Source organism: Alternaria hordeiaustralica, assembly GCF_023758085.1.
Source record: "Alternaria hordeiaustralica strain BMP 2776 chromosome Unknown scaffold_16, whole genome shotgun sequence".
In the NCBI taxonomy this organism is placed as follows: domain Eukaryota; kingdom Fungi; phylum Ascomycota; class Dothideomycetes; order Pleosporales; family Pleosporaceae; genus Alternaria; species Alternaria hordeiaustralica.
Window position 1 is genome coordinate 407,433 of NW_026056788.1, and position 11,593 is coordinate 419,025.

Consider the following 11,593-nt stretch of genomic DNA (forward strand, 5'->3'; position numbering starts at 1 on the left):
GCTAAAGAAGACAGGCTACAGTGGCGATGCTCAGCATGCTTGAGTGATATCGGAACGCGTAAACCTTCTAGCGTGTCCTCAGCACCGGCCCCCGCTAGTCACTCTGTCGTGAGAGAATTGTTGAAACCGAGATTCGCCCAACGAGCTTCAACTGCCGTGTCACTAGATCGTGTCCCAGAGGTCATTCCTGAAAAGCGTGTGGAGCCTGAGATCGCCCCAACCGCTCCGAGTGCTGCCACGTCCGTCAACCTCAATAAGCCCAAGAATGTTTTGGACCCATCTCAGCCACTTGAACCAAAGCTGCTCGAGCGTACAGAGGTTCCGAACACACCATCACAACGGTCGAGCCAGTTTGACAGTTCTATACCCGAGCATTTATCAAAAAAATTCCCCAACGCCCGTGTCTCCCAACCAAACACTACGCAAGATGATGAGGATGCATTGGCCCTCGAAGATCCGAGCCACACCCATAGCCAGGTCCCCTTTACAGCTCTTTGCTCGGGATGTCGAAAACAGACCGCATTAGTCAAGGCCGGAGAGAAAGACGCTCAGTGGTACGTGCGTACATGTTTTATTCCAGACAAGTCTGATCGATGTATAGTCCCGGCTGTCGCACAAAATCACGTATTGCAGAAATGGGCCAACAAGAGATACCGGAGACTCCGGATGTCGACACCGCTCGTCGTCATGCGTCACTCCCACCAACGAGCTCGGCAAATTCGATCAGTCATCCATCAGCTGCAAGATTAGGTAATCATGAAGTGGAAATTGTTTCCTCAACACATGTTCCGCCCATGTCAGAGGACAAGTCTGGGTCAACAACGGCCAAGACCAGCCCCTTGTCCTGGTTCGACCCAGATCGGGCAAAGATCCTGCCGGATATAGGGAAGGTTCGTGATAATGCTCTGCCTGGCTTATCCTCCGCAGATACCCCAGCTCCAGATGCCTTGATCACGTCACAAGAAACCTCACTTGAGCAGAGTGCGCCGATAGAAGACACGTCAATTGCTGGAACTCTTGGCCAGAAGACTATGTCAAGACCCAGCGAGATGAAACCGGACAGTTCATCGTCCAACAGCGCTTCAGTACCACAGGTCAATGAGCCGCGAGAGCGCTCTGTCCAAACCGCTGAGACGTCAGATCTCGACATCTTACCGGGAACGTCCAGTCCGCACGTTTTTCGTTCCGACTCAACACATAGTCCAGATCTGCTAGGAGAAAACGAATCTTGGAATCCGGCATCTACTGTTTCTGAACCTACCCAAGTGGGTACGCACATCCCGCCTAAGCATCCTTCTACCAATGGTTTGCCGGATCGGGCTGCCCCTGCGGCGGCTAAGGAACAAGAGTCGGTGGTTTTGAAGTCGAATGAGATGGTTGAAAGAGATTCCAATATCTCTGAAAGCCCAACCGAAGCACACTCAGGTCCGTCTATACCAACGAAGCGTCACACAAACCGCGATTTAGCTAGGATAGCCTTGGTGTGTGCAAAAGGCACAGGTATGACCGCGTTGGAGATAATCGACTGGCTGGCTTTGAGCTTCTCCTACTTGAACAAAGGCCAGGGCGCCTGGGAGAAGAGTCTTAAGTCAGTTCTCTCCCATCAACCTGAGTTCTACGGCGTGAAACCTTCAGGACGGCCAAATGAACGGGTTGTATACAACTTCACCAGCACAGCCAATAGGGCGAAATACGAGGAAGAGTACCGCGAGTACCTTCCTTTGGCTTCAGTACCGGGACCCCAGGACGGTCACGGGAAGGCCAGGGAGAGTATATCACAGCTCGCTGTAGCGGACAGTGCCATGCAGCACGAGGGAATCCAGGATGAACAGCCGACGCAGATCAAGAGAAGAACTACCAGAGCTATCAAGAGTGCACCAAGCCGCCGGAATGCTATAGCTCACGATTCTTTACCGACACCACTGATGGAGGGGGTTACTATAGATGCTGAACCAGGATTCAACCCATTCGAGCGTGCTACTGTCTCACGTCCGACAAGGGCGCCTGTCGACGATCTCGAAGCCCAACGCGGAACGGACTTCCGGAGTGCATATTCGCCCAACATAGCGCCCTCAATTGAGACCATGACCTCGGAAGAGAAGGCTGCAAAGATTGAAGAGATCAAGGCCAGGCCATCACGGAAGCAGTTCTTTGGAGCGAACTGGCGTTTGGCACATGTGCGAAGATACGGACGGGAGGATGTTCATGATGAAAGCGATGGTGCATGGAAGTCCCACCACACAACGGAGAGACCGATGGCGGATCGCAACGCTGCTCCGAACGATCGTGATGAGAACCAGTCTTTGCTACAGGTCTTTAATCTTCCGACCAATACTCGCCCTTTCAGTGACGGCAACGAGCTGGTTTTTCGGAATGTTACGTTGGTAAGTCACCACACCCGGTCTTTCAGGGTAATAGAGCAGTGAGCTGACAATTTTATAGGTTAATGGTCGACTGCCCCGGTCGCGACAGGCATATCGAGTGGGCAAAGTGTTTGGGGGAGAGCTCACTATTAACTGAACCATCGGTTCTCGGCGCACTGTATGATCTTTTACCGCATTATACCCTATCGTTCTTGGACTGCAATACAATGATCTTTCCTTATCCATTGATTGGGTATGTGTGACGCATACATCCGCTGTGGTGACTAAACATCCTGTCTCCGGTCCTTTACAAGACTCTACAAGCCGATCATGGTTTGATCAAGGACGAGCATGTGGAGCGCACTTGGAACAAACTTCCGTTGCTGACAGACCCTCGCTTGGCGCCCTTTGTACCCGCCAGTCTCGCGCCTTCCATCTCCACTGCAAGCACCCCAAAACAACGACTCCCAGACTGTGGCGCCTCACATTGGACGGACGGGCTACCAACGATTGAAGGCCCGCTTATGTCTTGCCGCCCGCGGTGGTGCAGCCCATGGCGTGCGGATGTTTCTAGCTCTGAAACACGGCCCTTGCGGCTACGCGAGCGCGTTTCAAGGCGTCAACACCAATCATTACGCGACTGCCACACCTCGACCAAACCGCGCCTCATCGGCTGGATGCCAAAACCCCACGTTGACCCTGTACGATGCCTTGCAACAATTTCGCAGCCGAGTCTGCTCGCTGCGAAATGATTGACTGGGCCGCCCTCTCGCAGTGCCGTTCCCGCCGAGTCTAGCGGGGAGCGTTTCACATGGGCCGGTAGTACGGGCGCGACTACGGTCGCTGGAGTCGTTTGGGCCACTCGAAGGTGAGGCGACGAGCCTTTCCCAGCGCGATGGTCGATATTGGATTCTATTGTAAGGTTCGCGACTATGGGCAGGTCAGGCTAGCGGCGAATTATGTCCTGAGGCTCCCCTCGTCCTTCACCTGGAGTTCTTGCTTCTCCATTTTATCTTCAGTCTTCACGTCTCTATTGTTCGTTATTGTTACTATTGTTGAAGGCGTGCTGCCTTGACGGCGTGGGACACTCCCTTTTACCTTTATCTTCGTAAACTTAACTTGTTCTATCTATACGCTCTCTCTCTCTCTTCTTCATCCTACGCTCGACGCGACTGCTGGACAGACCCATTGTATCTCTCTACGAACTTGGACGATTCAGTATCCTACGACTCTCTCTACACGAACGAAATGGCGCTTCTCTCAGCCGAACACCTGGCTGGTCCGGGCTACATCATCCTTAACGTTCTGCGCGGTCTGAACATCATTGCTCTCGCTTCCGTGGTCGCCAGCAGTGTGGTCATGCTGGTGAAGACCTTTATCATCTCCAAGGTACGTCTAGAAACCTACTCTTGAGACACTTCAAAGCTCACACATGCAGTTCTTCTTCTTCGATGCCACGAGCCATGTGATCACCGCAATCGCCGGACTCTTCTTCATCGTCTCAGAATGCTCTCTCTTCCGCAACTTCTACGCTCGCAACTGGCCGCTCCTGAGTCCCTCGCATGGTTTCGTCACCCTGGGTTGCGCGATGATGATAGTCGGGCTCAACATGCTCGGCAACATGAACAAGGAAGCCACAAGCCAAGAGTCGCTCACCCTACCTTTCTGGCGCCTACTCGTAGCCTCTGGCATCCTAGCCATCGTCATCGGCTTCTTCAACATCGTCGCAAGCTTCGTCTTCCGCGACAAGTCTCGGCGAATCACCGCCCGCATGGTCCGCTCACGAGGCGCCATGACCCTTCACGAGGACGCCGAGACGCAATCCCAATACGACCCCAAGCACAAAGCCTTCACCATAACTACACACCACACAGGCAGCACCTCGTCGCGCAGCGCCTTCAACAACAGCCCACCCCCCATGCGCACAGGCACCCCACCCGTCGACTGCGGCTCCCCTCAAGTCCCCTCCCCCACCAAGGAAGACCCAAACCGCCTCTCGCAGTTCGACTTCAGCCCCCTCCGCGCCTTCCGCAACGCCCGCCAGTCCTTCCTCCCTTCCTACCACAGCCAGTCACCAGCTAAACCTAGCTTCTTCTCGCACCGCCCCTCCAGCTCCATCTACTCACGCACCACGTCGGGCGAGCCCGCACGCAAGAAGTTCTGGCAGCGCCAGCGCGAGGAGCAGGAGGAGGAGACTGCGCGCATGCCGGAGATTAGCTATCCGTTGAATGTGAATCCGCAGTTTGCTCATCTTGTTAAGCCGAATTTGGCGCATCATCCTAGTGTTAGGAGGCCTGAGGCGGATTACGAGAAGTTCTAGGTGGACTGGACTTGGAGAAGTATGGGGACGGTTGTGAGAATGGAGTACGATTACTATGATACCACTTTCTTTTTTCTTTCTTTTCTTTAAGTTGTTACATCAGCATATTGCTACACACGGCATTGGCGTTTTACAAATCGAGACTACTATCGTTGACGCTCCAGAAAGACGCCTATCTGTCGAGCGAGCTGTCCTTCATTGGAAACGCTACTTTCTTTTCTGGGGTTCTTACTAGCATTCACTCCTCTCTTAGCAATATTTAGTATTGCTATTCCATGACTAGGTCCGTCACTGCATCTTAGTGATATGTGATGCGCATATATATTTACATATGGTACACAGCGTGAGAGTTCGCTGATCTTTCCTGACTCGGTGCTTCGCGAAAGTGCTTGCTACCAACCAGGACGTGGCGAGTTGACAGATTTCGCATCCAGCACTGCCCAATGATCCACACACTCCGGACATCAGAGTTGCTCCTCTCCCCATGACAGCCACGATATGCTCTCCATCCACCTCTTCCTCTAGTCCTCCACAGCAATCGCCTGAAACGGATCAATAGCATTCCCCTGTGGATCATAAAGCTCCAACCTCGTCCCATCCTCCAGCGTCAAACTATACTCCTTGGTATAATACAGCCCACCCCTGCCCCTCCTCCTACACGTCAACCTAACCTCACCCGCCCTCTTCGTCCCTTTAACCCAGAAGCTGATCTCAATGCGCCCATGCAACTGGTTGATCTCGCCCTTGATCCACGGGTATTTACTCGCAAAGTAGATTTCGTCGCCGAGCTGCTCGCGCACGAGCGGGTTTGTGCGTAAAGCGTAGAGGGTTGCGGTTACGACGGAGGATTCTTGCTTTTGGTAGTTGAAGAAGGCGAAGAGGCAGGCGGTCATGGCGAGGATGAAGAGGGGCATCGTTTTGAGGATTTGCGGGGATATTAGGGGTGGGACTCTGGGAGGGGGGCTTGTTAGTGGGTTGTTGCTGCGAAGACGGAGTGTAGATGGAGGGTCAATGGGCTGAGGATGGGTGTTCGTGCAAAGGTAGACATACGGTGGTAATGCGCGGTTTGGTCGGCGCTCAAGTAGTATCTCGCCATCTTTGGGTGGGGGTATGAGGTTCTCGGGTGACCAGACGCTGGTTGGTGTTTTCCAGGGTACGACGGGCTTTATGTCGCTTTGCGGTGGTGTGGTTGATGCGCGGCGGAAGGGTGCGATGCGGCGGAGACATTGGTAATTCGCTTGCGGTCGCGCGCGGAGTAGCGCTGGGGAAAGCCGTGGAGGAGGCATTGTGTTGTGATGGAATCCCAATTCGGTGGATTTGAAGATGGGTGGATGAGATCAGTCGATTCGGTGGTGATGATGTTTGCATGGTTTGCATCATTGCGCTAGTGGGGCATGGTCCTCGTCGACTTCATCTTCGGTTTCATCAACACCAAGATATATCATACACCCTACGCGCAGGGTATCTATGAGATAACATCTCTGACGTGATGCAACTCGAGAAAACCGCGAAAACACCTGGGCGCCAGCAATGGTCAGTCCCTTGCCCAATTGGATTGGCTACAGAGTACTACGCACTACGCGTCTTTCCGGAATGGATCCAGTTCATTTTCACATTATATGGTACGATACACGGCGTATTGCTTCATTGGCTCTCTCGTCATTCTACTCGTAAATGGCCGTGAGGCACAGGCCTATCAAGTTGACACAGAGTACACGCTTCTATGTCTTATCTTTTCCTTCTACAGTTGCGATATCAAATCTCTCTTCGCATCTTTCATTTAGCACATCTTCAAGTCCACATGTTACTCTATCTCTGAGAAATTTGTGTGAGCCCATCCTTGAGTTGTACGCAACAAAGTAAAGTCCCTACAGATGTTTGCAGCGTTAAGGTATGCTCGTACGAGTGTCGAGTCTACATTGGCTTAGCAGATGTCTACTTGGATAATATTTAGCAACATGTATGCTGCAACATTCGACACAACATAGCGGATGCCTTCAGCGCACTCGATAGCTAGTCGTAGATTTGGAATAACAGGGTTCTTTGAAGTTTCTAATCAACTGTCTCGGCGGTGTAGGCATCGCTGCCCTTTGTTGTAGCCAGTCACATGAGAGCGTGTTGTTGGCGGCAACGCCAAGCGTTGCTCTTTCTATCTACAGTGTTTACACACGTTCCGATTTTCACTCTGTCAGATACAATCGTCGCATCAGCAAATCGCCCACGATGCCAGGACTCACTGCCCGCAAAGGACCGGCGGTGTCTTTGGTCCAAGACCAGGACATTGTGCTCACGACCGAAGCTGGCTTGGTAAGCGACCTTCACCTGTGCCCTGCAGTCTACAATAGTGATGAAGACGAAGCTCGCCGAGAGACCCAGGCAATGTAGACTTCTGGGTTAATGCGACGTCTAGCTGACCTTTTGCGCAGTCTGATCTGTGCATTACCATCATTGGCTCAGTCGATGACGATGGCGTCAAACACGTCACAGACCTGCTCGTCAGTTTGGATATCTGTACCAGGTCACCTTATCTGAAGGCTCTCCTCGAAGCTAGCAAGGACAAGACAGAGCTTACCTTCGGTGGTGACGCCACATCCGACTACGACGGTGAGAACAAGGAGGGTACCCTCATCTGGCTCGCCCATCTCCATGAGCTCCCCGAACAGCGACTGGAAGAGTTGGGTCTCTTCAAGGGTAGAGTAGCCGCCATGAATAGCTCTCAAGATATCTTGCTAACTTATTACTAGTATGTAGCTCCCTTGCTATGCTTTGCCAACGCAGTCCTGAGACATCTTATTATTCGTGCTAACAGCTTGATAGGTCTCGCTTGTGGGAGTCTGGCATGCGATATCGCTGTGGGACACCCGTCAAGAAGGCAACATCAAAGAGACTTTGGGGCCTTGGTTCAACAAGTGGTACGAGAAGAACATGGCCAAAGTCGACCTGACTGTTCCGACTGCTCGAGCCCTCGCATACCCTTGCTATATCTTCAACCATGTTGTCGGCTATGCGCGCGTCACCAAGTACCTCGCCTATGAGCATGTTGGACACGTCAAGGAGCGTCCGCCGAAGGGTTTCAAGGGTCCCAAGCACCTTCACATCAACGAGCGCATGTTTGTCGGTAAGTCTCTTCCTCTCTTTTCTGCCCATTCACACGCACGTACCAGAAAATTCTGAATGCCAACATTGATCAACAGGTCCTCTGAACCATGCCCGCGGAGGCCTCCGTAACTCTCTTCATAAGTCACTCTATTCGCGCGTCGGCAGAATCCTTCGTTCCGAGACTTCGCTGTGCTCCTGCTGGGATGCCACTATCGGTCGCTATCAGCTAGCCCTCACCAAGTGCGATGCTTGGCCAGTCGACGATGTCCTCAACTACTCCAGTATTGGTCAGGTCGTACGTCGCCTCAAGGCCTTCGATTACTCGTACACTGCGAAGTGCAATCGCTGCCGTAGCATCGACTGGGAGAGCACCGTCCTCAAGGCGATGTCCAACACGCTCGGATACTTCAATGGCATGTGCCTTGATTGTATGGATCGTAGCAAACCTCACGGAGATAACTTGGACGACGAGTATGAGAAACACAACCAGTCTGTTGGAGGTCGCTGGGATACAAAGTGCCGCATCAAGCATGGTCAACCTACCTGGTACATATCCTGGCTCGGTCGACCGGACCTCCGTGAGAAGATTCTCCGGGGTCCTGACGGCTACCGTGCGCCTGAGGAGGATTGAAGGTTTCGAGATGGACGGATGTAGCTGACAGCGTACATCTCGCGTTCATACGCTATCCTGTGGATGTTCCTGCATAAGCACGCTTAGTGGGGACATGCGAGCCGGTGGGAGTAGGGCTAAGCAGAGATGATCCGAGAAAGGCTGAGCTCATTGAGTAGTCCCATGTAGCTGTTGATCACGATCAAAATATACAGCGTTGCACACTTGGATTGAACTGAAAGTGATGAAGGTGGAACTTTATGAGATTCATTAAGTGCTAAACGCTCGAACATCGGGTATCTCCATGCCTATCGTACACTCATCGTCATGCTAACAATAAAGGAAATTCTCTCGTAGCTTTCGTCAAAGAAGCTTAGTGGACACGGCGGGCGTTGCGACCGTCAGTACCGTGCATGCGGCGAGTGCCAGCAGCCTACATAACGTTAGTAAAGTACAATCCATCAAGAACAACGATTGCTTACCTTGAGACCCGGCCTGCGAGTCAAAGAACCCCTCAACTTCATCATCATTCCGCTGACCTTGTCACCCATGGTAGCATGGCGCTTGTGGTGGTGAACTGGGGCCGCAGTAGTAGCGTGACCGTGGCGACCACCAGTTGTGCGAGTGGTCCTGGTAGTCGTGGTAGTGGTGACGGTAGTCGCGGGTGCGCGCTTGGTGGTGCGTGTCTTGCGTCCACCCAGCAGGCGGGTCTTCAGGGACGGGCGAGCACGTGTAGTGGTGCGAGGAGCGGCGCGGCGGGCGAGAGGCATGATTGCTGAAAAGGTGTTTTGGTAGGTTTGGTTTGGTTGAAGTAGAGATAGGGTGTGTTGTAGAGTTGGAAGCTCTTAGGATGGATAGCTTATAACAAGTTGAATGGTGTAGTGATGTGAATACACAAAGATGTGCTATAACCCCCCATCTTATACCACATCCTCCCCAAGGACCCCAAACCCAGTCCACGCAATCTCGTTCCCTTCCAAGTCCCTGAAATCAAGTTCTACACATGCCCAGCACCCTGCATCTGGCTGCGATCGTCTATCTCACGTCATGCAGGGACCCGGACAAGCTTGTGCCCTGGTTACATGAGTCGTGGCGCATGACGTGCCCTAACAGCTTTTTACCTTGTCACAACGGCCTTGGTGTGGCTTGTTCCATGCAACAGCGAGTTACGATGGCCGTTGGTGCTAGGGGTCTTGGGATCGCAGTGGTCGGCCGAGGCTGGATGCGGTCATAGCGCGGCGCGGCTGGACCCTGATTTTAGGGCGGGAACTACGTCATACCTCTGAATAGCTTCATCGGCGTCATCGCTGGGTTGTGAAGATTGCGAATGCGGCGCCGGGGTGTTGGATGAGATGGCAGTCGGTGGTAATACGGTACTGATTTCATTAAGATAAGGCTGTGAAGATGATGAAGTCTGGAAAGGTGTTGTAGACCTGATCGACTCGATGACGTCGCGACCGATGAGCTTGGTGGGGTTGCCTCAGAAGGTACCCTGACTGCATTTCTCGTAAGTAATCCGAGATACAGTCTGAATACTCTTCTCAGCTGGAGGTTCTTGTGTCCTTCAAAAGAATACAGCTGTCGATCATGAGGCCGTGCGAAAGAGCGCGATGAAGCTACGGGTAAGGCTGAGGCGACGTTAGCCGTTCCCACCAGTTCGTGCCAGCATCGACACATCGACCGATGGCATTCTATCGTCGATGGGCATTTCAATAGTCCCATCCTTCGGTGATGTTCCGCCTAACTCTTACCACGCCAGGCTCCACTCTTGCACATGAGCGTGCCGTGACAGCCTTGTGATGTCACAAGAAATCATGAACGTCAATAAAAGTTCCACTTTGAACGGCGCTGGCTTCGACGATTACACCAACTTCACCTTGAGTCAAATAACTGCACTCAATTTATTCAATTTAGACACTTCTTTATAATCTCGAGATACCCACAAACAACCATACAACATGTCGTCCAACAAGGGACAGTTCGAGCAGGGTAAGCAAGCACGATAGCGTCCGATTACTTTCCTGTACTTACCAAGTATCACAGGCTTCCAGCCCGATGTTCAGCATCAACAGGCCCCTGGTCTCGAGTCCAAGCTAGACCCCCTGCCTAAGGTCGACGAGCTCCCAACACCCGAGGGAGGTGCTGAGAAGTACAAAGCGGCCGGCAAGCTCAAGGGCAAGCGCGCCATCATCACCGGCGGAGACTCCGGCATTGGCCGCTCAATCGCCGTTCTCTTCGCCATGGAGGGAGCCGACAGCTTCATTGCCTACCTCCCCGAGGAAGAGAAGGACGCACAAGACACCAAGAAGATGGTTGAGGAGAAGGGACAGAAGTGCTACACTCTGGCTGTCAACCTGAAGGAGAGGGCAAACTGCCAGAAGGTCATCGACGAGGCTGTCAAGCAGATGGGTGGCATTGATATCCTTGTCAACAACCACGCTTACCAGATGATGATCAACGACATCCACGACCTTTCCGAGTGCGTACCACCTCCTCTTCTTACCCAGAAGACATACTTACATTGCCCAGGGAACAATGGCTCCACACCTTCGACACAAACATCCACCCCTTCTTCTACCTCTCCAAGTACGCCCTCCCCCACATGAAGCGCGGCGCAACAATCATCAACAACGCCTCCATCAACGCCTACGTCGGCCGCCCCGACCTCCTCGACTACACCTCCACCAAGGGCGCCATCGTGGCCTTCACCCGCGGTCTCTCAAACCAGTACGTCGGACGGGGTATCCGCGTCAACGCCGTTGCACCCGGTCCCGTCTGGACTCCTCTCATCCCTGCTACTATGAACGACGAGGCTATCAAGCAGTTCACTGCGCCGATTGGCAGGCCGAGCCAGCCTAGCGAGATTGCTACTTGCTTTGTCTTCTTGGCTAGCAATGATAGCAGCTCGATTAGTGGGCAGACTATTCACGCTAACGGTGGTACTATCGTCAACGGTTAGGTGGGGGTTGAGGAACGCTATTCTGACGTCGACGTGGATGATGCATCTTACGAGGTTACGAACATGTAATATAGTCAAATGAACGAACCATAATGTCAATGACCCTATTTCTCATGCCGTGATACATGTAATGATGGTTGCGGTCTTTCAATTCTAACGGCATGCATGCTACATCGTAGGTTATTTATACCCATTGCTCAACTCACTTCCGTCCAAAGTAAAATAGAGTCATTGCAATCATC

The 11,593-nt window shown here is 52.7% G+C and overlaps 6 protein-coding genes across 6 annotated transcripts; 4 read left to right on the forward strand and 2 right to left on the reverse strand.

The window, feature by feature from the left end:
- Positions 1 to 794: 794 nt before the first annotated feature.
- On the forward strand, positions 795 to 2,426 carry J4E84_007424 (uncharacterized protein; the record flags this gene model as incomplete). Its single annotated transcript, XM_049390008.1, has 1 exon — positions 795 to 2,426. The coding sequence occupies one exon, from the start codon at positions 795 to 797 to the stop codon at positions 2,424 to 2,426; it is 1,632 nt and encodes a 543-aa protein (XP_049242308.1).
- Positions 2,427 to 3,611: 1,185 nt separating this feature from the next.
- J4E84_007425 (uncharacterized protein) lies at positions 3,612 to 4,683 on the forward strand (the record flags this gene model as incomplete). The annotated part of the gene is made up of 2 exons (XM_049390009.1): positions 3,612 to 3,752; positions 3,802 to 4,683. 2 exons carry the CDS (start codon positions 3,612 to 3,614, stop codon positions 4,681 to 4,683), a joined length of 1,023 nt encoding a protein of 340 aa, XP_049242309.1.
- A 521-nt stretch (positions 4,684 to 5,204) lies between these two features.
- J4E84_007426 (uncharacterized protein) lies at positions 5,205 to 5,969 on the reverse strand (the record flags this gene model as incomplete). The annotated part of the gene is made up of 2 exons (XM_049390010.1): positions 5,205 to 5,634; positions 5,734 to 5,969. 2 exons carry the CDS (start codon positions 5,967 to 5,969, stop codon positions 5,205 to 5,207), a joined length of 666 nt encoding a protein of 221 aa, XP_049242310.1.
- A 937-nt stretch (positions 5,970 to 6,906) lies between these two features.
- J4E84_007427 (uncharacterized protein) lies at positions 6,907 to 8,413 on the forward strand (the record flags this gene model as incomplete). Its single annotated transcript, XM_049390011.1, has 4 exons — positions 6,907 to 6,990; positions 7,110 to 7,379; positions 7,501 to 7,801; positions 7,878 to 8,413. 4 exons carry the CDS (start codon positions 6,907 to 6,909, stop codon positions 8,411 to 8,413), a joined length of 1,191 nt encoding a protein of 396 aa, XP_049242311.1.
- Positions 8,414 to 8,765: 352 nt separating this feature from the next.
- Positions 8,766 to 9,162, reverse strand: J4E84_007428 (uncharacterized protein; the record flags this gene model as incomplete). Its single annotated transcript, XM_049390012.1, has 2 exons — positions 8,766 to 8,825; positions 8,875 to 9,162. The coding sequence occupies 2 exons, from the start codon at positions 9,160 to 9,162 to the stop codon at positions 8,766 to 8,768; spliced, it is 348 nt and encodes a 115-aa protein (XP_049242312.1).
- Positions 9,163 to 10,350: 1,188 nt separating this feature from the next.
- On the forward strand, positions 10,351 to 11,351 carry J4E84_007429 (uncharacterized protein; the record flags this gene model as incomplete). Its single annotated transcript, XM_049390013.1, has 3 exons — positions 10,351 to 10,381; positions 10,436 to 10,871; positions 10,922 to 11,351. 3 exons carry the CDS (start codon positions 10,351 to 10,353, stop codon positions 11,349 to 11,351), a joined length of 897 nt encoding a protein of 298 aa, XP_049242313.1.
- Between the last annotated feature and the right edge of the window lie 242 nt (positions 11,352 to 11,593).